The 19,503-nt window shown below is 38.9% G+C and overlaps 2 protein-coding genes across 3 annotated transcripts in view; one reads left to right on the forward strand and one right to left on the reverse strand.

Annotated features, from left to right (window-relative positions):
• Window positions 1-8,616, forward strand: part of rasa1a (RAS p21 protein activator (GTPase activating protein) 1a) — a 30,562-nt gene extending 21,946 nt beyond the window's left edge. Inside the window, exons 10-25 of the mRNA XM_018759427.2 lie at window positions 85-202; window positions 291-447; window positions 717-804; window positions 996-1,076; window positions 2,243-2,400; window positions 2,527-2,603; window positions 2,814-2,986; window positions 3,527-3,686; window positions 4,205-4,347; window positions 4,732-4,847; window positions 4,944-5,030; window positions 5,527-5,594; window positions 5,958-6,046; window positions 6,920-6,997; window positions 7,268-7,402; window positions 7,742-8,616. Of these exons, the coding sequence (XP_018614943.2) occupies window positions 85-202; window positions 291-447; window positions 717-804; window positions 996-1,076; window positions 2,243-2,400; window positions 2,527-2,603; window positions 2,814-2,986; window positions 3,527-3,686; window positions 4,205-4,347; window positions 4,732-4,847; window positions 4,944-5,030; window positions 5,527-5,594; window positions 5,958-6,046; window positions 6,920-6,997; window positions 7,268-7,402; window positions 7,742-7,825 (1,812 nt within the window). The 3' untranslated portion in view covers window positions 7,826-8,616. The remainder of the gene's footprint in view (window positions 1-84; window positions 203-290; window positions 448-716; window positions 805-995; window positions 1,077-2,242; window positions 2,401-2,526; window positions 2,604-2,813; window positions 2,987-3,526; window positions 3,687-4,204; window positions 4,348-4,731; window positions 4,848-4,943; window positions 5,031-5,526; window positions 5,595-5,957; window positions 6,047-6,919; window positions 6,998-7,267; window positions 7,403-7,741) is intronic.
• A 368-nt stretch (window positions 8,617-8,984) lies between these two features.
• ccnh (cyclin H) lies at window positions 8,985-16,575 on the reverse strand. Of its 2 annotated transcripts, none has more exons than XM_018758907.2 (10): window positions 16,487-16,575; window positions 13,726-13,850; window positions 13,350-13,478; window positions 13,143-13,216; window positions 12,785-12,995; window positions 11,789-11,952; window positions 11,204-11,274; window positions 10,960-11,068; window positions 9,918-9,981; window positions 8,985-9,825 (listed from the first exon to the last, which is right to left on the reverse strand). In XM_018758907.2, the coding sequence occupies exons 1-10, from the start codon at window positions 16,509-16,511 to the stop codon at window positions 9,784-9,786; spliced, it is 1,014 nt and encodes a 337-aa protein (XP_018614423.1). In that variant the 5' UTR covers window positions 16,512-16,575; the 3' UTR covers window positions 8,985-9,783. The 2 variants fall into 2 exon arrangements, with proteins under 2 accessions (XP_018614423.1, XP_018614424.1); XM_018758908.2 differs by lacking the exon at window positions 16,487-16,575 and adding an exon at window positions 14,273-14,456.
• Between the last annotated feature and the right edge of the window lie 2,928 nt (window positions 16,576-19,503).

Below are 19,503 nucleotides of genomic sequence, written 5' to 3' on the forward strand. Positions count from 1 at the left end.
GGATAAAGCCACCCAACAGGCATGATTGTGTAGTGCAAACTAATGTTTTTAGTAAAATTACTGAAGTAATACTTTTACTTTTAGCACCAACAAGTACTCACTGACGTGGATGGAAAAGAAATCTACAATACGATTCGCAGAAAGCCAAAGGATGCATTCTACAAAAACATTGTGAAGAAAGGCTACCTCCAATTCAATAAAGGTATTGTACTATACTGCAGTAATATTACATGTGTTCATAAGTCCCGGAACCTGCAAATGTACCGACCTAAATGATCTACCTTTTCTAGGCAAAGGAAAACGATGGAAAAACCTCTACTTTATCTTAGAGGGGAATGATGCTCAGCTCATCTACTTTGAGAGTGAGAAGCGAGCCACAAAGCCCAAAGGATTAATAGACCTAAGTGTGTGCTCTGTATATGGTGTGCATGACAGCTTGTTTGGCAGGTGAGGTGCACAGTTGCATTGCTTTTGTGCCAGTAATAGTGATATATGGTTAAATTAAGTTTTTTTTTTTTTTTTTTTTTTTTTTTTTTTTTCTTTCTTCTTCTTCCCCCCCTTCTCCCCTTCTTTTCTTCTTCCACCTTAATCTTTAATCCAACATAGTAATGGAAATTGCCATAGTAAAAAATGCATTAAGAATGTTGTTTTCTTTTAACAAGACATTTCTATCCCTTCTGAAAATGATCATGCTAATTGTCATTGTCTATTTACAGGCCAAACTGTTTCCAAGTTGTAGTTCAGCACTTTAGTGAAGAGCAGTACATCTTCTACTTTGCAGGTGCCACTCTTGAACAAGCACAGGTTTGCACTAGCTTTGTCTTTTACTTCATAAGTAATATTTCTTTCAAAAATTACCGTTACCAAACCTGATTGCTCCAGATTTGCAGTCAGTTGGAGGTAAAATGTAATTGTCATCCACAGTTATACAGTATTTTGCAACTATATTTACAATTGAGGTAATTCAACTTTTTGATGTCATATTTATTTCTAAGGACTGGATGAAATGTCTGCAGTCATTCTGCAGCAATCTGAGAAAACCAACACAGCCCACCTCTAACAAACGTCTCCGACAGGTAGTCTTTCCTCATACTGAGCCTGTATTTCAGCTGAGATGATTTGATGCAGCCCAGTTAAAATGTTTCAAAGAACACAACATGAAAGTCTGGTTCAGAGTCCTTCAATGCTGGATGTAGTCATAAAATTTAAGAATAAAGTCAGCCCTCATTTAACAGGTATAAATTTATAAAATAAAATGACATCATAAAAGGTACTTTTTTTAGAGACATTCAGCTTCTTTATAGTGTCAGGCAAAAAGAATATTAAAAAAAAAAAACAAACTCTTCATATTTCAGATTCCAGACACAGGTTTGAGTGGAATTATCATTTAAATTACTTTTCAACTCTATTATCAGACTAATCCCCATAACTAAGAATATATAGCAAAAGTAAGAATATTTTAATGGTTATATTAGATACATCTTGAGAGAGACAAATTTATGTTTCTGGCTGTATTGCAGCAGGTAAAAATCAGTTAGGTTTTGCTTCTTTCCAGAACTTATCACCAGGAGGATGACTGGAAGCCCTTTTCAGATCTCCTTTCTGTTGTTCATTGTTAATGTAACGCAAAAATAATATTTATAGCCTTTCAAACATTTATGCATTTTAACACTTTATGAAGTTATATTTGCAAAATTATGAAAAAATTCAAATATTGTTCCTGAAGATGAGATCAATGAACTCCAATTTATGTACAGTGGATGTAAAGACTCACCCCCAGCCTTCTGTCCCAGTTTGCTGCATAATCCCTTTCCTTGTAAAATAAAAGTAAAAATTTATTTTGAATCCTGGGCGATAAATAGTTATTGCGTCCACTGTGCTTATATTCAGTGCAGCTTGCAATTTAGGGAATACCACTTGAAAGTACCATTTTTTTCCCCCAGGCTGCCTGGACTGATGGTAGTAGCTCCAAGGTTTACCTGAAGTTCTTCCTATAATTATACTGAAATAATAAAAATGGATATCGCTAATTGTAATCGATTTGTAGGTTGAAAAGATATTGTATTGATGCATGTTGTTGGCTTTCTTTTCTTCCTTGTAACATGTGGGCTAAAATGCTTAACGTGTAGTGTATACAGAAAAGACAGGTACACATGCTGGCAGCAGCCAGAAGAGCTTGGACCATGGCATAACAATCTGCATGTATTTCTTTGTTTCTTTTCAATATTCCTCTTCCTTGTAGGTCAGCAGCTTACTGCTTTATGTGGAGGAGGCCCATAAACTTCCAGTGAAACATTTTACAAATCCTTATTGCAACATCTACTTAAATAGTGTACAAGTGGCAAAGACCCATCCCAGAGAAGGACAGAACCCTGTGTTTACAGAGGAATTCATCTTTGAGTAAGTATCGCTCAGCCATAGCTACAGCAGGTTGAGACCCTTAACCATATGACATTTTCTTGAAGCATTTTTGGATGCAGGACTATCAAAGCAACTGTCAGTATTTGTTTTGCTTTCTTCCATCAGTGACTTGTCCAGTGAAATCAACAGATTTGAAATCAGCCTTAGCAATAAGACAAAGAAAAGCAAAGAAATTGACATCTGTAAGTGGGTTTTTTTTTTTTTTTTGTCATCCAGTGTATAATTATATACTCCTAGTAGAGTTTGTATTTGATACCTTTAACTTGAACAGACTGTTGTCATTGTTGAATTCCAAGAAATGCCCTTTAAAGATCCTTCTTAGTACTTCTGCATGGTTTCTGTTGAAGGACGATCACTTAGTTTCCCTGCACATTTCTACTCTTGCCCTACAGTGTTCATGCGCTGTCAGCTCAGTCGGCTACAGAAGGGCCAGATGATTGACGAATGGTTTCCTCTCAGCTCCCACATCCCATTGAAGGGTATTGAGCCTGGCTCCCTTCGAGTCAAAGCTCGTTATTCCATGGAGAAGATCATGCCAGAAGAGGAGTACAGTGAGTTCAAGGAGGTGGGGATGGTTATTGTCTTTGAGTTGCACGGGGCACATTCCAGTATCCAGAACTGAAGAAATACATTAACTCAAATTTTCATTGAGTGCAGGGAACAGAAATCTAATCTCATACTTCCCTTAGTCATTAAATTCAAGGATGAACATCAGATCTAACCCTGACCATTTTGGAAAAGATATTCTGCTGCACCTATGGCAACTGCAGTAATTGTATTATTCTCTCTCTCTCTCTCACACACACACACACACACACACACACACACACACACACACACACTCTCTCTCTCTCTCTCTCTGGCGGAAAACACACCCAGGATGGGACGCCAGTCTGTTGCAAGCACCCCAAGCAGGACTCGAACCCCAGACTCACCAGAGAGCAGGCACAATCTAAACCCACCGCGCCCCGTGTATAAATCCCAGTTACTGTAAAATGCTGCTAATGCATCATCTCCAATGAATTATTCCCAGATGCATATCTTGTGAGACTGATTTTAATCATGTAGAAAAGGGAAACTGACTCATATCTCTTGCATGAATCAGCTCATTCTTCAGAAGGACTTCCATGTGATCTACGCACTGGCTCATGTATGTGGGCAGGACCGCAGCCTTCTGGCCAGTATTCTGCTGAGAATATTCAGGCACGAAAAGGCAGAGGCATCTCTTCTGAGAACACTAAACGACAGAGAAATAAGCATGGAAGGTAGTTACTCCTGATTCCTAAATCTAACTATACCAACTTTATGCACGATGATGCATATTTCAGTTTAAACATGTCAAATCAGGTTTTCCAAAGGATTGTTCTGTTACAGTACCAGTCAAAATTCTGAGTCCACCCCCACAAAGCATTGGGTTAACAGTTTTTAACAGGAAGTCGGCCAGTATGTCTTCTCAGCATTTCTGCTGCAGTTTCCCGACACATGGGACACTTGTAGGTTGCTTTGCTTTTAATTGTTGTCCAGTTCTTCCCATACAAATACTGCCCAGGTTGTTCTGGTATACTCAGAGTTTTCACTGGAACTGTAAACAACGTGCATATTCCACACTTTTGTGTACAGTGTAATGAAGCTGTGCTGATCTGTAAAATGGAGGTTTATATGTGTAAGCACATTAATTATATTTTTTTTAAATGACTGTGCTACTATATGTTTTGCTCATGTTTTGGCTTGAGATGCTATGCAAGTTTTCCTTGAGATGCACTCACATCACTGCCTCTTGCAGATGAAGCTACAACACTGTTCCGTGCCACTACCCTGGCAAGCACACTCATGGAGCAGTACATGAAGGCTACAGCCATACCATTTGTTCACCATGCTCTCAAAGAGACCATTTTGAAGATAATGGAAAGCAAACAGTCCTGTGAGGTAGTAAATTCTACCTTAAGATGAATACGCATGCGTCATATAATTTACTTTTCCAGTAAAAACACTTTCTGCATTAAGACCCATTTTGCCCTTTTGTCTTTCTGTACCATTCTTATTTGGTACGTCTTTTCCGTGTGGATCAGTCTGTAATGAATATTCAGTATTTTAAACAACTGATCAGATTGCAGTTTATCAAAAGGTTCTCTTTCACTTGTGAAGCTGATTAGCATAAGTATATCCCAAGTATATTAGTAAACAGGATCATGTACCGACTAAGTATTTTTTTAAAACAAAGTGATAAAAGCAGTAATTAGTCATTAAAAGGGTGCTAGTCAGGATATTCATCTTATTTTTCTCATTTCCATTTTTTTCTTTTTTTTTTAGCTGAACCCTTCCAAACTGGAGAAGAATGAAGATGTTAACTTGAATCTGGCACATCTTCTGAACATTCTGTCAGAGCTGGTGGAAAAAATATTCATGGCAGCTGAAATCCTTCCTCCGTAAGTCGACAGAAAACATTTTTGGTGAACAGTGTGTGGTATTTTTAATATTCTCACGTTCATATGTATGATATTTTCATCGTCCCTTCCCAACAGGACCTTGAGATTCATTTATGGATGCTTGCAGAAATCTGTAAAAGAGAAGTGGCCAACAAATACAACAATGAGGACCAGAGTTGTAAGGTAAGCTTATGAATTATAATTACTGGCAAGATGAGTGTGGTAGCACTGGTGCCTCACTGCTCCTGGGCTAGACGTGTGTGAATCTAGCTTATGCTGCACAGTGTGTACATGTTCGCTTTGTGTGGTTTTTTGTGGTTGTTCCCATTTCCTCCCACAGTCTAAAGACTTGTGTTTCAGATGAATTGCTGACTAAATTAACTGCAGTGTGTGTATGTGTGAGTGAACGTATGCGTGCGTTGTACATACTAAACAAACTGGACAGTTGGTAAAGTAGTGGGTAGATCTGTGGCCTTGCACTTGAAGGACCCAGGTTTGAATTCCATGTCTTGCTGTAATGCCCTTAAGCAAGGCACTTATCCTAAATTGCTCCAGTAAAAATTACCCTGCTGTATAAGTTGCGTTGGAGGAAACCGTTAGCCGAATAAATACTATGTAAATGTGAATTTGTCCGATTTCCTGTTGGAGCATTTAACTTGCGTTCATCTCTTAACTTTAGTGGGTTTGTCTTCCTGCGACTGATTTGCCCCGCAATTCTCAGCCCAAGAATGTTCAACATAATTTCTGGTGAGATTATAGTTGATTCCTTTTTTAATTTGTAAGCATCTTTAAATTACAAGTAGTGATTAGCTGTGACAACTTTTTTTTTTCTTTTTTTTTTTAAATCTTGATAAGCATTTTTAAGATATGTCATAACTGTCTGTATGCAATTAATACAGTATGTCTCAAGATTTTCGTACATAGTCTTAAGGCATCTACAATGCTTTAGGATGGAATGTGGCTATATGTGAAGGCTTAATTTTTACTTGCTATTGCACATTCTCTCGGGTTAATTCTTTTGATATTTGAACGATTGTCATCTTGTCTTTTTTAAAGGTCAGTTAAGTAGTTTTCTGATACTTTTCTTCCTCCCCTTGTGTTTGTTTGTAGATCCCCCTTCCCCCACTGCTGGTCGAACCCTCACTTTAGTTGCAAAGTCTGTGCAAAACCTGGCAAACCTGGTTGAGTTTGGAGCCAAGGTAAACTTAATCTTGTCACTATAAAATACCTGCATGTATGTTTTTGCCACATCATTCATTGTCAGTGTCATTATTACTGTCAAAGGGTCTGATGCAACTGCCTTAAATAAGTACTTTTGATTATATAGTGAAGTATATAACGTTTTTAAATGATTCTGTGAACAGCAACTTTTTTGTATTACGTGATATATCAGGATGACATGCTCAACTGAAATGACAGCATTAAGGATTGTTTGGGTGCTGTAATCCAAACTAACTGGTTAAGATAAAGAGAAGACAGCACTTGAAAGTCCCATTTCTAAATTTGTAAAAAATATAGTAAAAACACAGTGACACATTTTGAGCAATGACCTGAATACCAGAACTGCTATTCAAACGTGACCTTGTTTTTCATACGATAAAGCCCCCCACAACATAACAAACCACCTGGTATGGGCAGCCGCCTACAACCAGCCTGAAACGTTTGCATTTCCCATCATGGATGGAATTGTCATATATGTGTTTTATAATGCCGTAATTGGGAATTCATAGAAATGCCCATATTCCAGTAAAGTATAAAAAATAAAATGAATAACCTCTCTCTCAACATACATGGTTTATCTTTTATGTTGCCCATGTAACCTTGATGTGGGGAAAAGCAAAAAGATGGCCAAAAATAAGAATGTCAACACAGGTATTCAACTGGAAATAACACTGAGAAATCCCCTGTTGCCAGGCGTGTTAACACTGGGGCATCATGAGGTGGTGCATTCTCCATGTTATGGGCCTAGTCAAGTTTGTGGTTTACTATGTTTGCGAGTGCTGCCTGCTTTTTATCTTCCATGTGTGATGTATGATTTTGTGAGATCACTCATATATATGTTTGTTTTCCAGGAGCCATACATGGAAGGTGTAAACCCTTTCATCAAAAACAACAAGCATCGGATGATCATGTTCCTAGATGAACTGGGGGTTTGTTATTTTTCTGTGTACTTTGGGTTTCTGATTTCTTGTTTTTTGAATAGCATTCAGAATGATAACATGCACATGCAACACTCATATAATGTGTGTGTGTAAGTAAGGGTGGTTATTGCAACAATTAAATTTGATAGGGTAATATCACTCCTGAGTAATGTACTTGCTTGTATAAGTCCACCAGCTTTATTAAATGCAGTAATTACTATTACAGTTTAAATACCTTGGTAAAAACCCAGAGGGGACAATTTGTTTCTTTGCCACTAGAATATCCCAGACCTCCCAGACACTACAGAGCACTTTAGGACTGACCTGTCCCGGGACCTTGCTGCCCTACATGAAATCTGTGCAACACATTCAGATGAGCTTCGGACCCTGAGCAACGAGAGGGGAGCACAGCAGGCACGTGTCCACCTTTTTAGCCCTACAGTATTTGTAATTGATTACAAAGTATCCGATTAATCTGTTGTGTCTTGGTGGTAGTAGATAGAATTTGCTAGTTGCATAGTAGACAGGGGTGGTTAGTCATACCAGCTTGCAATCAAAGGACCAGGATTTAATTTCACACTCCTGTTGGACAAGAAACTTACCTTGAACTGCTCCAGTAAAATTTACCCAGTTACATAAACTGGTAAATAATTCTTGTACCTTAGTACACAAACATGTGTAAGTCACTTTGGAGAAAAGGGCCAATGAATAACAAGTACTGACTTTCACTTCTTCCATGTTTCTGTTTTGCAGCACGTGTTGAAAAAGCTTCTGGCAATCACATTACTCCTGCAGCAAAAACAGGTTCAATATTCAGTTTCCAACAGTAACAGGTAGTAGCCTTTCAGAGGAGTCCCATTTGACACTTAGCATGTTCCACCAATGCTCCACCCTCATCACCTTAGCAACCCAAGCCACACTTCCTGGCCCTGCCCTGTCATTCTTTTCCAGTGCACCTCTGCAACATTCCAGAGACACGAGCTATGCAGCAACAACTGCAAACGAGAACAAAACCCTGGCTTTTTTCCCGCCACCTCTGACTTTTACAGCTGGAATGCACAGGAAGTTGCTTTTTGTATTTACATTTAACTGTGCTGATGGTTTTGTAGCTTGGGTACACAACTTTATTGAAGCAGAGGGGTAAATAAAGCTTAGTGCACCTAAGACTTGAGTATTTTTTAACACAAGTTGCCAAAGTTGCCAGTGTATTATCTCTGCTCATGAGGCAAGTTAGCTGACATGAAGCTACAGCAAGCATTTTAACTGGATTATGAGCTATAATGGTTTTTATACTGTAATTTGTGACCAGTTTTTGACTTACTCAAATGCTGTAACTAGCTGTTTCCTATCTAAATGTCCTTTTGGTTTTGACAATATTAGATAGGAAAGATGAGTTGCAAAAATGTTTTATATAACACAGATTCTGCTGGAATTACAAGCATTTGTCCCTTCCCAAGTAGTCCTCAAATTTTTTTTGTGTTCAGTCTTCCTGGAAATTTCTCCATGCCACACAATACACATAATCAAAGAAAGAGGAGGGGTAACTTTGTAAAATGTTTACAGCCATAAATTCTGACTAGAACATTGTATCAAATTTGTGCACTTATTAAAACTTTTTGTAAATTAAATTTTGTCATGGTTTATTTAATCAGAATAATGCATACATTGGGTATTGGCTAAACATATTTGATGATTCATTATATAGAATTAAATATTTGAGTTCAGAATCATTTTTGGATGACTCCAGTGTGGCTAGTAAATACTATGTCTTCACATTTGACCTGGCTGATATTCTCCAATTCATTTAATCTATAAATTCAGAAAATCTTAGTAGCTACACAGAGTCTGAAACCACCTGTCCCAAGCGGGGTCATGGTGAGCCAGAGCCAAACCCGGCAGCACAGGGTGCAAGGCTGGAGGGGGAGGGGACACACCCAGGACAGAATGCCAGTCTGTCACAAAGCGCCCCAAGCAGGACTCGAACCCCAGACCTACCGGAGAGCAGGCCCTGGCCAAACCCGCTGTGCCCCCATGCCCCCCCAGTAGCTATACATGAAAAGTGAATTTGCGAACAATATAATTAGGGACATGCATTTTCAACCCATTTGAAGTTTAAACCCCAGTCAATTTTCTAGATGGGGTGAATTTCAAAAACAAATAGTACAAAACAGGAAATGAAAGTATGTGTGATTCTTTGTAACCATTATTCATCACATGATGTAAATTTGGTGAGATTTGAAAATTCTAGATTTCAATGTTCCTCTGCTTGTAAAGAATTTAGGATGTAAGATGTGTGAGATTACCCTGCACTGGACTGGTGTCCCATCTAGAGTATACCCTGAATTACATTACATGTTTCTGGGATAAGCTGTGGAACACAAAGACCCTGCACGGGACAAACTTATTCATAACTAATGAATGGATGTGGATCTCTTTCTTACAAAAAGATGCTTTTTGTCTGCTTTACATGTATAGCCTGGAAAATGCTAGAGGAAAGTATGCACAGGGCAAGCTGCCACAGTATGAGTCACTACTACATCAACACTTTTCAGAGCAAAAAGAATTATCTAGGTAATCTCTACCCAAAATGTGCTGAGTAAACCGACTGCAATTTCTGTAATGTTATAAAAATGTGATGTACCACAGTTTTATTTATAAACCTGCAAAAATACAGGAAAAGAAATATGCAAAGAACATAACAGGCGATCTGACAAAGGTGCTACAGCATAACATGGGGGGGATTAAGACCTTTAAAACACTAGCTTGTGAAAGCGCAAACAGACAGATATTGGGCTTCAGCTCCTCAGACATTCAAGGTCCTCATCGGTCCACTCCTCCTACAGAAGAAGTCGGCCATATAAAATCACTGACCACACTTTAGGCATTTAAAAAAAATCTCCAATGTTACTTTGAATCAGTTGGTGCTCACCTCCTCTGCAACAGGATGCTCTTTTGTCACATGGTCATCATCTTCGTATCCTCTTTTTCGTTTTCTAGAATAAGTAAGTGACGTGTAAGTGCTCGGAATGGTAAAATTACTTGTTCGCTTTTTCTGTATTTGAGTGATTATGCAAGTTTTCATCCATTGGTGACAACTTTTAACTGCTCATATCTTCAGAATATCTACAAGTTCATATTAAGCAAAAACAGGTCAGCATGTTTTAAAGAAAATACTTCCAACACTACATGAGATTACTATCAGAAATAGACTGGCTCCTTCAGCGTAGAAATACAGTTTGGACCAGAAGTCAGTCCACAGGCCCAAACTCACTTTTACTAAAGGTTAATAAAACAAAAACTGACATAAGTGGTGGTGGATAGGTCATGTGCTGTAATATCTTATATGAACACAAGACTAGTTCAATGTGTTCATTTAGAGATACATAAAAACAGACTAATTTTAAATGACTGAAAATAAAATTGTGTCCACAAACCCCTATTCAATGCTGACTGAAAACCAATCCTCATAAACATATGGACTGTTTATCTTGTTATTGATCACGAAAACTCAGGAACACCAAAAAACAGCTGCAAACACTGTGGGTGCTGGTTAAATGAAGGTGGTCCCACACTCCTTTTTGGGTGCGTTTGTCTCTTCTGAAATTCACTCGACTGTTCATAATGAAAGGAGTCTGCATTGCAGTTGAACCGTGGTGATAAAAAAAAACATACTAGATCTATGGCGGATCTCCATACCTAAAGGCGCTATGTTGTACGAAGCTAATAAAACAACTTTAGCCATGCAAAAACGACAGGAACGGAAATCTCGAGACGTTTGTCCCCAACGAAAGGGCACAATCACATGTCCGTAGTGTCAGAGAACATTTCATGCGCAAATCGGTCTAATCAGCCATCTGCGCACGCACATCGCACCCCCGCCCCTACCCCAGTCTAACTAGATGGTCCTCGTCGACAACGACAAACAACACTAGATCTATAGCACAGATGTCCACACTACTGCACATACTTACGAGTTTGTGTTGATGATAAATTCAGTGTGTATCCTTTCAAGTTTCTGTTTGTAGGTACTGACCTCTTCTGGGTTTGGCGGTTCATATTTCTTTAAGAGAGTTTTTATACCTTGGGAAGGAAAAATTACATGCAACAGTAATTGTTACCATGTGTTCTGAAGGGGAAAAAATGCAACTAACAAGCAAAGTTCATGTTTCAAGACACAAAAGCAGCTTATTAAAAAATATGAATGAAGAGTCATACGTTTCATTGAATCAATCATCTTAGATAGCGTTTCCTTGTCCTCTTTGAGACCCAAGCATTCTGTCAGATAACTAAATAAAAGAAGAAAGAATAAGGGAAAGAAAACATTCAGAAGAATATTAAGTAGGGTAAACTTATCTGGAAATATAAACAGGTTCTATAACAATACAGTAAATTTAAATTTCCACTACATGTATTTAACAGGCTGCTTTCCATTTTCAGTAACTTATATATCATGCCTAAGTAACATGTGGTCACAAAATATTTAAATTTCCACTACAAAAAGTATAAAATGTGACTATTCTCCATTGCTTTTATTCAAGCCCCCTTTTCACACAAATTTTACATATTGAGACCTTGTGATGGAGATCCTCTCAAGCATCCTCGATAGTGCAATCATGATGAGCTCAGTTAGAATCACAACATCAGAACGTAACAACAGTGCTCTCACTACTCGAAAAGGTCCAAACGTGAGTGTTAAATTGCAAGACGAATTCATGCACGAGTTCCATATCATTCTGTTGCAAATTATTTGAACACAGTGGATGGATGACTACAGCGCCCCTGTGTGGACAACACACCCACCTCTCCATGTTGATGCCGGCTCGGGAGGCACTGTTCAGTACAGCAGTCAAAGCGATTTGCGACGGAGAGAAGAGAAGACCGACATCTGTCAACATGGCTCGGTTAAGGAAGTCGTCAGCGGTTTTCCTTAACATTTCTGGATTCTCCAGTGTCAAGTACCTGGTCTGAATAAGAAAAACTATTATTATCTACAACCAAATTAAGAGACAGCAGTTTTTAAGAAACCACATAATTTACATGTATTCTTTTAGCAGACGCTTTTCTCCAAAGCAACATACATCTCATGGAAAATACAATGCATTTATTACATTCGCAGGAAGACACTTAGATGCAAGCATGTGATTCTAAAGTAGTTTGTTACTTTCCACCATATGAAACGATGTACATCACACAAGTAGCTGCATAAAGGTTTATCAGAATATCGATAATTCATAATGACTTTCCTAGTAATTAAAATAAAATAAAAAAAAAAAAACTTTTACGTTACATTATAAAAGTAGCTGCGTGAAGGTTTATCCGTTGTTCGACAGGTATGATCTAAAAGGTATAGTGCATGAACATTTACACATTACATGAACTTAGATTATGGGAGAAGTCAGCCTGAAAGACGTGAGTTTTAAGACCCTTTTTAAATGGGGGGGGGGGGGGGGGTCGTTCCACTACATCACGAGTCAGAACCGAAAACCTTTGTGCTTTTGGACCTTTTATGCATGGGACCACCAAGTGGGCAGAGGTGGAGGAGCGTAGCAGTTTGGTTGGGGTGTAGCGGATGATCAGGTCTTGTAATAATGCATGAATGGGTGACCCACTGTAAGTAGTGTATCTAGCAGTGTAAGTTTCCTTGGTGAATACGGTGTGTGGGCTGATAACACTACACAGCATTTACTGGAAGTTGCTTTGGAGAAAAGCATCTGCTAAATGAGGCAACGTAAATGTAACAAACATCACATACTGCTGGAAGTCTAACCAGCTATGTAATGGCCAAGGCTTTGTTACCTTGAGGTCAATGAGGAAGCCTTCCATAGGTCGATAAGGGTTGTGGACCACTAGGTGGAAGTTTAGCTGCTGGATGAGAAGCAGCTCATATTCAAGAATCTGCTCTAGAGCTTTTTCCTGTCCTGCAGAGGTCTCCTGCAGGTTCCCAACAAACTGGCTGCTTGATACATTGAACTCATCCACCTTGCAGGCCAGATAAGCACAGGTGAGCCTGCCAGAAAAACAGCACACATGCAACTTGCCTTCTGTCTCCTGGAGCCGTCTGCATTTCAACCGCATAACCAAAAATACTTTACTGTATTGATGTTAACTCCATGCCATCTAAGAACGCCTTTTAACGGCAAGTTTTGACACTCACATGATGATCCGTGGATGGTATTCCATTAATGAGTTATTCACGTAAAATCGTCGAAAATACATATTCGCCGTGCCCTGAAGAAGTGAAGATGTCACAAGCAGTCAAGAATATTACTTTATCAGTTAATTTCAATACACAACAACTATTGTTTACAATTAATTTTTCAAAATGATTTAATTTAATAAAAATATATTATAAAGCAGATACCACAACAGACTTGGGCATCACTGGCTTGAAATTAGTGCAAAAGTCAAGGAGCCTCCTTTCATAGTGTCTGAAAAGTACAGCTTCTTCCAAAGGGTCCAAGAACAAAGATTCACTGAAAGCCGTCAGATCCTATGAACAGAAAAGTACTTAAATGATGGAAGCCCAGACAGACAAATATAAAAAGAAAAAGCTCCATTAATATTTGGCTAACGTAGACCCATCATGTAAAAATTGACTTTATTCAAAATAAGCAATGTCACTGCAGTAACGTTAATCTGATCATCTGTGGAAAAAGGACTTTACAACTGAACACACGTGGCTGAGCTTGTCAGAGCGCGGCAGCCACAGACATGCGCAGTAGGAGGATACCGCTCACCCTCGCGCTGCCGAGAACCTTCGCCCGAAGCCTCTGATTGGCTTCGTACCGCAGCTGCTCCAAATGCTCTTCGCTCGAGAAGGTCCAGAACTTCTTCTGTGAGCTGTTGTGATACATCACGGATTCTGTCAGGAAAACACATTATTATGTACAAGCTGCGTGCAAGTGATATTAAATATCATATTTCATCGGCAGGAAAATAAAATACAGAACAAGTACGACGGCAGCAGGAGGATGTGACAGATGAATTACTACTACTACCAGACACTCAGGTGTTAAATAAAATAACTTGCTATTAAAAAGCTAGTTAATACCGGGTTGGCTCCGGTTCCCCGTGACCCCGTAAGGGACAAGCGGTTCTGAAAATGTGTGTGTGTGAAAATAAGTACTTAAGTAATAATACATGTTTCAGTTTAGATCACAACCACTATCAACCGCCTACGGTCAATCAATGAATACTGTACATAATTTACAGGTAGCGAAGTGCGCAAGCTCAGTCTGTGTGCCACCTACTCTTTTCCTAACGTACTGTTGAAAAATGCCCTACCTTAGTCTAGTAAAACAGAAATATGCCTCGTTCTCATTTATTACACACGTTCATGAGTTAACCGTTGCTCCCGTTAATATGTTAATCATCCAAAAACGGACAACACAAAGAAAAAAGCAAAGCTAGACTAGCGCCACAGTTCTCTTATTATTCAGGCACTTTTTGGGCAGCACTGGTCCTTCCATTCCTGATGACGAAATGACCGAAATTACCGTAATACAGTATTAAACTAGGCAAAACATTTTCAGCCCTTTTAAGTGCCAGTCAAGCATATTGCATATAATAGAAGTTCCTCATTAAAATTTCCCTCAGCTCTCAGTAAAGCAGCAAGTGTTTAGTCAATGTGATTTCAAATGCCATTTTTTTTTAATGTAGCTGTAAAAATAGCTGTATAAATGGGTAAACTAATTGTAAAGTAGCTTAACATTGTAAGTCGCTTTGGAGAAAAGCGTCGGCTAAATGAACAAATGTAAATGTAGTATATTTTATCATTATTGTTATTTTTCTATATATATGCAACCTCACACACACACACACACATACACATTTTCTGAACCGCTTGTCCCATACGGGGTCGCGGGGAACCGGAGCCTAACCCGGCAACACAGGGCGTAAGGCCGGAGGGGGAGGGGACACAGCCAGGACGGGACGCCAGTCCGTCGCAAGGTACCCCAAGCGGGACTCGAACCCCAGACCCACTGGAGAGCAGGACCCGGTCCGACCCACTGCGACACTGCGACACCACGCCCCCCTATGCAACCTCAGTGTTCTCAAAATGTTAAACTCTATGTTAATGGCCTTTGCATCACCAGTTCTTGCCATGGGGGGGGCAGTGTCCCCATAAGCAGTTGATCTTACTGAGAAATTTCACAGAGAGCTCTAAATAATTGAGAAAAAATTTGAACGGAAGAGCTGAGGGATGCATCCCATCGCTGAGCTCAGCCACAAAATGTGGAAAGGAACGTGAAAGGCGGAGGGTATGGAGGGGAATGTAAGGTGAAATAAAATGATGAGGTGCCCTTTGCGTCATACTGAGGGAAACGGACGCAAATTGGCTCCTCATTAATCCACAGAAGTGTGGTAGCGATAGTGCTGAGAACATGTGGCATGATTCAGTCAGGGGTAACATTGCAGAAACTGCAGAAAAGAACATTACATGAAGAAAGAAGAGTACAAAGAATAGAAAGAAAAAGAACATTGCAAACTCGATAGCTGTTGTTAGTACATTAGGATGTCCAAACCCTTTGGCATTTTTTGAATTCTGCACAATAATTCTGCACTTGTATAGCATAGAAAACAGAGTCCAGAGCAGAATGATGGTATACACCTGCTGAAATCTCTCTTCATGTTGAAACACATTACATTTATTCATTTAGCAGACGCTTTTATGTAAAGCGACTTACGATAGTAATCTACCTACAATTATTTACCCATTTACACAGCTGGGTAATGTTACTGGAGTAATTTAGGGTAAGTCCTTTGCTCAGGGGTAGTACAGCTGGAGGTGGAGATCAAATTTGAAATGTTATAATATTCATTAACGCAAATACAGAAATAGCATTGAAGGTTGAGCAGAGTTTTTGGGGACTCGGATATCATGTACATGCGGCGACATGTCTTGTTTCTCCCAAACACTGGAATATGGACTTTGTTATTCCTCCCCCACCCCCCATGCATTTTAGTATGTGTGAAAACTTCAGATTCATTTTACAAATGCTGTGTTTCGTCCATCTTATTGTGTTGCGACTTTTACACCAGTTTGTGTAACTACGTTTAATGTGAATGTACAAGTATTACTTTCTCCGCTCATCATAAATATAAGGCACTATGCAGGATGTGGTAGCCTTTTTCTAATTTAATTTTATAATCTTAAGAGCAAAAATGGTTTGCTCGGTATTATTCACTCAGGTGTCTTTATGCGGGAAAAAAATGACAGAAATGTAATCAAATGTTTATTTTAACTGAAAGACAGAGTAATATCTAAATCCTCACCTACCACCCCAATCACCACCCCCACCACACATCAGTAGTTCTGTGTACTCTCATTTACATAAACATGAGTAATTTATGAATAATAAATGGGCCTTGTATTCAGCGGGAGTCATCAATTTGCATATCACCATGGCACTAGTTTTATTTCCTGTGAGCCATATTATGAAGCTCTTAAAACCTCCATAAACCAGAATCAAAGGAAACATTTAAACAGGTACGTACGTTTATTTTTCCTCTTTTTCTGCATCCCCTCCTCTTTTCCGCCGTTTCAGCTTGTCTCTGCAATGACTGCTTCAGATTGAGCATTTGCAGTTTTCATTGAGCTTGTAGTTTGAGAGCTGCTCTGTATGAAAAGGAATGCTAACATGTACCATGTCTGATAGGCTCAATGCTTTTTTTTTTTAGAAAATATGCAAAAATGGTATCTTAAATATGGCTTAAATAGTTAATGAGGTATTTGCATTGGTTGGTATGTGTGTTTTTAAAGAGCATGTTCCAAAATCAGTAATAGACTTTTTTAATTTGTCCGACTTGTGCTATTTGCAACCTTGTTAGTGTGAAGCAGCAAAAGAATATAGAGAATATTCCAGCGTACAGTTAGGGACTCATCCTGTGTGCTCTTCTCTGCTGTTTTTCATTTGGAGTCTGGAGTAGGGTTCTGGGCTGAATCAGTTCTTCCAGATAAGTCATGCAGAGTTGTTTGTATGAACCAAAGAAACAAAAAAAAAAAAAGAGGACAAAGAGTGTTTAATGTTAAAGGATGGAGCCATTATAATTTTCCAGTTGTCAGTAGTCTGCCCCCTGATAATAAGAATTCATATAACATTTGTTGGCTCATGGTTATATGGAAGCATCAACATCAGCATTAATTATTGATCTGCTGGAGTTACCTGTTCTGAGGCTCCACTCGTCCTGCTGAGCTGTCCTTATGGCTTTAAGGGAATATGCGTCAGTGTTCTGCATTTGCACAGGTTTTACCTGTCTGAGTACATGGTTGTGTGAGGCTTTCCTGCAGTTCACTTCTAAAGCCAATAATTTGTCTTTGTATGAGTCCTGCGGTTGTGATTCACCGCGTTGCATTTCAAAAATATTTCGGTCCTTTATGTTCCTACAAGATGCGATATTGGGGTGAAAATGTTCTAGAAGTGATGTTAGTGCTGATAATATTTTCCAATAAAATGCAGGGTTTTTCATTATAAAAATACTGCTCTGTTTTGTAATCTTGTAATAGGGCAAATTTGCTTTTTTGAGGCTGTTCCCTTTTTAATGTGTCACCCTGTGTAATTTGACACACACCTCCCATTTCCATATGACTGCTTAGTTTAATTTCCTTATTTAGACGCTCCTGTTATGGTTGTTATGGAAACGGGTATAGGCTACCGTGATGTTGGAAACATCTCCAAGGACAAAGAGGACCACTCCCTGTGAGTCAAAGAAAGTAAGTCAGTTGGTTCTCTTTCATTTTATCAGCATGCATAACACAGTAAATTCAAATCAAGATTTCTTCATTCTTCCAGAACAGAACTTTGTCAAAATATAATTGATAGAAATTTTGGATAAAAGAAAAAAAAAACCTAACAGTGTATTATTATTATTATTATTATTATTACAGAACTGCTATGTTCTGATGATGATGATGATGATAATAATTGTAGTAGACGTAGCTGTTGTTGTGGTTGTATATGCATAATATTAAAAGCCTATGCCAGCACAAAAATGCAAAAAGAGCAGTGCAACGGACAACAAATTGTGAAATAAATATGAGAAACTTGGAAAAAAAGAAAAAAGCTGGTTCTAGAAACAGAGAAACTGGCTCAGTTACAGAGGAAAGGTGCGTTACCATAATGTACTGGTCTATAATGTGAGCGATGTGCTTTGCATCGAAGAGCAATGTCTCAGTGAAAAGACAAAGTGCTTTAAGCTGCATATAAGCAGTGAGGCCCTTCCCCCAAAGTGAACCACATCATTAGCCTACATTTAATTGATCTTTGTGTCTCTCTCCTGTCATTTCAAAGGCTTGCGCTCGGTGACAACCTCAGCCGTACAGTGCGGCTTAAATGAGCACCGCACACCCATCATATGTGACGTGCATTCCATATGTGACAATAAGCAGAGCTTCCTCCCCTTTTAACGAATATACCCTCTGGAAGTAAGGAAGGATGAATAACAAAATATGTGGAAAATGTGCTTGGATGTGTCGTTGGAGGCTGGCGTTCAGTGCATCGGCAAAGCCTTCGCTCAGAGGAAATCGCTCTCCTTGATCACATTTTCCCTTTGTTTGGATGTATTCGCAATTGCGTCACATTAATTTTTCCATACGCAGTCTATACCGACACTGTGTCTCACAAAGGGAGTATAGAGACGGATCTGAATAATTTTAATACATTCATGAATAAATGTAATGTAATGCAATATTTTCTGAAAATATAAGCCCATTGCATTTGTTCCAACACCATAAACAAGGAGTGTAATACCTTGATATACAGATACAAGTCTTTGCTTGATATACATATATACACTACAGAATATATATACAGTATATATAAAAAGACACAACGCAGGGGCTACTGACCTAAAAAGAAAACGAGAAAGTAAAGTTGCACATGAAAGTTTTTCCTTTCCTACACATTGATTCAAATTCATTGACCCGAGGAAGTGTTAGTAATATTTACATTTATTTGTTTAGCTGATGCTTTTCTCCAAAGCAACTTATAATGTTAAGGTATTTACAGTCGCTTTACCCATTTATACAGCGGGATAATTTTACTGGAGCAATTTAGGGTAAATACCTTGCTCAAGGCTACAACAGCCAGAGGTGAGACTCAAGCCTGTGACCTTTAGGCCCAAAGGCAGCAGTTCTAAATCACAGCGTCCTAAATGGCCAAAGCGCCAGGCCAGCGGTTGCCAAGAACAACAGCTCTTCCTTGTTTACTGCAACGTGGATTATAAAATGTCAGTTTAAAAAAAAAAAAAAAAGAAGTGATCCGGGGATCTAGTACAAATTGCACTGCTCTGGGTGGCACCACAGTAACTGTCTCCATCAATAAACTGACAGCTGTTCTTTTCATTCCCTCTGCGTAGCTTTACTCATAGTTTACCATGTTAGTAAAGTATTAGGCCCACAATCTGTTGATTTTTCTTAATAAAGAGCCTTTGTCTTGTAACCCCATAAAGTTATAATCTGTGTCTGAATCATGAACTCTTTTTTCCCCCAATCTTTTACTCTGACTTTCATTCTT

Source organism: Scleropages formosus, chromosome 17 (genome assembly GCF_900964775.1).
Source record: "Scleropages formosus chromosome 17, fSclFor1.1, whole genome shotgun sequence".
Taxonomy (NCBI): Eukaryota; Metazoa; Chordata; class Actinopteri; order Osteoglossiformes; family Osteoglossidae; genus Scleropages; species Scleropages formosus.

Excerpts from the sequence above, each read along its gene's own strand:
- ccnh (XM_018758907.2), bottom strand. The coding sequence starts at position 16,511 with ATGCAGAAAAAGAGGAAAAATAAAC. Across the intron at positions 11,275-11,788 it reads GCCGGCATCAACATGGAGAG|TTATCTGACAGAATGCTTGG; the intron begins GTGGGTGTGTTG and ends TCTTTTATTTAG. Across the intron at positions 9,826-9,917 it reads AGCATCCTGTTGCAGAGGAG|GAGGAGTGGACCGATGAGGA; the intron begins GTGAGCACCAAC and ends CTTCTTCTGTAG.